Genomic DNA, 4,491 nt, shown 5'->3' on the forward strand with positions numbered 1-4,491 from the left:
ATCTGTCAAGTTTCTAGAATCTAAATTCTAGATCCTGCATCTTGAGCTTCTTTAATTGAAAATAATCCTAATTCTAATCACACTAATATTATAAAGGCGAAAGTTTGTATGTGTGTGTGTGTGTGTGTGTGTGTGTATGTTTGTTACTCCTTCACGCAAAAACTACTGGACGGATTTGGCTGAAATTCAGAATGGAGATAGATAATATCCTGGATTAGCACATAGGCTACTTTTTATCCCGGAAAATCAAAGAGTTCCCACGGGATTTCGAAAAACCTAAATCCACGCGGACGAAGTCGCGGGCGTCAGCTAGTAATATTATAAATGTGAAAGTGTGGATGTTTGTTACTCAATTACCTACGCAAAAACTGAACGGAATTGGATGGAATTTTTATCCCGGAAAATCAAAGAGTTCCCGTGGGATTATGAAAAACGTAAATCCACGCGGACGGAGTCGCGGGCATCAGCTAGTATTACAATGAAACTTAAAGCTAGCCTCTAGAATTACTATACAAATCATGCCCGAGAATAGAATCTTGAGCTGTACGTTTTTATGTCAGTTAGTCAGTTTTTCCTTTTATAAATATAGTTTGGTATGGTCAACGTATGCGCCACTGATGATAACGCCATATCAACAGATTACCAATCTTAAAATGATATAATCATTATTTATTTAGATATCATTTGTTTGCAATTTTTTAGACTTCTTAACGCCAACCATGTGGGAAACTTGACCGTGATATTGTGGTTTTGTGAAACAGAAAAATCGGAGTGAATCGAAAATGGGAGTTCCGCAGAAGATTTCTCCGTTTATGAGACAGGTCAAACCTTTTCTTTATGTAGATAGATTAGTTATAGCGTGCTGCCCTAGGGCTGGCATAAAATGATTATTGGAGATATCGGAGCAACGTCTTCCTAAGGGCGTCTCCTGAAGCTAAGACCACGGCTTAGGATGACTTTGGGACGAATGGATTGGTTGGACTTGATTCTACGGCGACGTCTGGATGACGGTAGAAATCGCCGGCGAAGACGCTATGCAGAGATTCTAGAAGTGTATTGCTCTACAACATAGTGTGCTTGTCGGTGATTTTATTTATTACATGAAAATCTACAGCGAAATTATTGTAAAAAATTTCATTTAAAGCTAATTACACAAATATCGCCAATTAAAGATTTTCTCTTAAAAATTTACAATTTATGTGAGGAAGTTAAAACATTAAATAAGAAAATATGTGTGTGTGTGCGCGTGATTAATTGATCATCAGGGTCGTTACAGAGCTCTCTCCGTCTCTTACTCCATACAATCGTAGTCCCAATTTCATTCAAATATTAAGCAACCAAAGTCCATGAAATTTTGCAGACATTCTAGAAACTATCTGTGCCTGTGGTGTTTTAGATTTTATTAAAAATAGGTATGTAGTTTTAAAATTACAGGGGCTCAAAGATTTGTATGTGAATTTTTAAGACCGCGTAACTTTGAAACCGAATATTTTAACGGAAATCTGGAAAACCACAGGCATATAGATATTAGTTCCCGGAACGTTTCTACAATATTCCATTGAGTATGATTGGTTAGTATTCCAATGAGAGACGAATTACGTTTGTATGGAGCGAGTGACGGAAAGACCTTAGGAAGTCTTTTATTTTATTTGTTATAGAATTATTATCGAAGGGTCCATATCTCTAAGCCGACCGGCTTAGGCTGTGCGTTGCCTGTCAGTTAGTTAATCAGTCTTAGTAATTATTAAGTAGTATTTATTTTCAGTGCTTCGTAACTGCCACTGTGGGATTCAATATAATCAGTTTTGGATGTGCGATCGGTTTCCCCGCTATTCTACTGCCTCAGCTGCATGAGAGGGACTCGTCTTTTCATCTCACTAAAGACCAGGAGTCATGGATTGGTAAGAAACTTTAGATTTTTGCTTTTAATCTTCGGATTTGTATCATTTGTGTCACCAAAATCGGTTCAGTATTTTTAAGTAGATAGTGTAGGTACCTACAAAATACAAGTTTTTTAACCCCCAACCCAAAAAGAGGGGTGTTAAAAGTTTGACGTGTGTATCTGTGTATCTGTCTGTGGCATCGTAGCTCCTAAACTAATGAACCGATTTTAATTTAGTTTTTTTTTGTTTGAAAGGTGGCTTGATCGAGAGTGTTCTTAGCTATAATCCAAGAAAATCAGTTCAGCCGTTTGAAAGTTATCAGCTCTTTTCTAGTTACCTACTGTAACCTTCACTTGTCGGGGGTGTTATAAATTTTTAATTTACACTTGTCTTGTTGTCACACAGTCATAATAATATACCTAACTTAGTACCTATTTGAATTTTCAGCGGCCATACTCCCTCTGAGCGTGCTGTCAGGCAACTTCATCGCTCCGCCCATCATGGACCGCCTGGGACGCAAGATGACGCACTATGTCCTTACACTGGTGTCTCTCATTGGATGGTACATCACTATTATGGCTACTAGCTTTGAGGTACAATCTACCTACTTAGTAACTGACCGCCATGAATTTCTGAAATCTTTTCGTAATGGCCTATGTTACAGAAAACCTACTGTGGGCTACATTTCGAGTCTAGACACAGCAGTTTGAGCTGTACCTCAATGTTAGTCAGTTTTCTCCTTCCGTATAGGTAGGTATAAGATTTTTATTTTGGAAGCGATCTGAACATCTTGGTCTAGGTGTCGAGGTAGAAGAATTTGCTCTAAAGACCTTTAAAGTTCCCTTTTTAACCGACTTCCAAAAAAAGAGGAGGTACTCAATTAGTTGAAATTTTTTTTTTTCTCGGCCAAGCTTCAAAGTATACTCTGTCAATGCACATTAAATAGACTACTGTCAAGCACATTAAACAGCACATCGCTGTTGTACTTGACTACCTTCGAGGCAAGATTGAATAGGCACGCTCTAGAGTCAAGACACAAGCGCGTTCCAACCTAAACCTCAGCTTTTTCAGTCAGCGCAAGTCACATTTTTCCTACCCTTTCCTTAGCTACTTTGTATTTCTCACTATAATTTTTACTTACCCTTTCCTTAGCTAAAACTTACATTCCAGGCTCTGATGATAGGCAGACTCTGGCAAGGCGTGTCAGGAGGTCTCCTCACCACAATGCGATCGGTCCTCATCGGGGAATACACCAGTCCAAAAAACCGTGGAGCCTTCCTCACTACGGTATCATTAACTCAAGCATTTGGCGTGTTTCTCAGCCATTTACTAGGGTCTTTACTGACCTGGCAAATGGTTGCTTTGATCTGTGTATTCTTCCCTTTCATAAGTCTTATTATGGTTATTTACACCCCAGAATCTCCAAGTTGGTTAGTGACTAGAGGAAGATATGAGGAATGTAGAGAAATTTTCCGTTGGCTACGAGGTTATGATGAAGAGGAAGAATTGGCTGATATGATACAATCTAGATTGGCTTATGAACACGCGGAAATCAAAGAGTCAATCCGTAAATCTGAACGAAATTGGTTCAGAAATCTTGTGACGATGATAAGAAAGCGGGAGTTCTACAAACCAATTATATTAATGGTGATCAGTAATATATTAATGCATGTGTCTGGAGCGTCAACTTTTGCTCCGTACGCGACAATGGTTGTAGGTTTATTAATGGGACCAAACGCAAACCCTTATTTCTGGATGGTGTTTTTGGATGCGCAAAGAATTGTGTCAAATACTTTAGCCGTTTATATAATTAATAGAGTTAATAGACGTACGATGGTGTTTGCTACAGGTGCATTATCAGTGCTCAGTCATATAGCTATAGTTGTCTATGTTTATTATAAACAAAACGGTTGGAATTATGAATCTATATGGTTACCAGCTCTATTAATCAATCTGCAGTTTGTAGCCGTTGGAATGGGTATGGTGCCAATGCCACAGGTAATTGGCGGGGAAATATTTCCATTACAATACAGAAGTATTGGAGGGACTATAAGCATGGCAACAGGCACGGGTTTAATGTTCGTGGCGTTAAAAACTTTTCCGGATTTAATAGAGAAGACTGGTTTACATGGCACATATGGGATATACGCTATTATTATTATAGTGAATTTGGTTGTGATGATGGCTTGGCTTCCCGAAACGAGAGGTAAAACGTTGCAGGAGATTGAAGATGAACTGAGGGGGAGGCCGTTGAAAATTGAGGAGATCCAAGCGAGGGAGTCGTTACAATCGAATCCCATAGAGATATACAAGAGGAAAATGTCTGAAAGGAGATGTAGTAGCCCCACTATAGTTTGAGGAATTGTTTTAGATGTAGGCAATTTGTAAATATTTAGATATAATATGTAGAAGCGATGGATACGAACGTGATTGCGCTTGGCCTCTATGCCTTGAACCTAAAGCTAAAACTTTGGCCTTTCTCAGATTTGACTTATGGGTCAAAAAGAGACTTTGAAATAAACCTGTCCCGTTTTGACTCCAAGTCAAAGTCAAAGTACACTCCAAAGATCATAGGCTTATATTCCTCTAATGTAAGGTATAGTTGTGT

At 38.7% G+C, this 4,491-nt stretch overlaps 1 protein-coding gene across 1 annotated transcript; it reads left to right on the plus strand.

The window, feature by feature from the left end:
- The first annotated feature begins 782 nt into the window (after positions 1 to 782).
- Positions 783 to 4,241, plus strand: LOC123877315 (facilitated trehalose transporter Tret1-like). Its single transcript, XM_045923936.1, has 4 exons — positions 783 to 821; positions 1,766 to 1,901; positions 2,331 to 2,476; positions 3,054 to 4,241. The coding sequence occupies exons 1-4, from the start codon at positions 783 to 785 to the stop codon at positions 4,239 to 4,241; spliced, it is 1,509 nt and encodes a 502-aa protein (XP_045779892.1).
- The last annotated feature ends 250 nt before the right edge of the window (positions 4,242 to 4,491 follow it).

This window comes from Maniola jurtina, chromosome 23 (assembly GCF_905333055.1).
Source record: "Maniola jurtina chromosome 23, ilManJurt1.1, whole genome shotgun sequence".
Lineage (NCBI taxonomy): Eukaryota > Metazoa > Arthropoda > Insecta > Lepidoptera > Nymphalidae > Maniola > Maniola jurtina.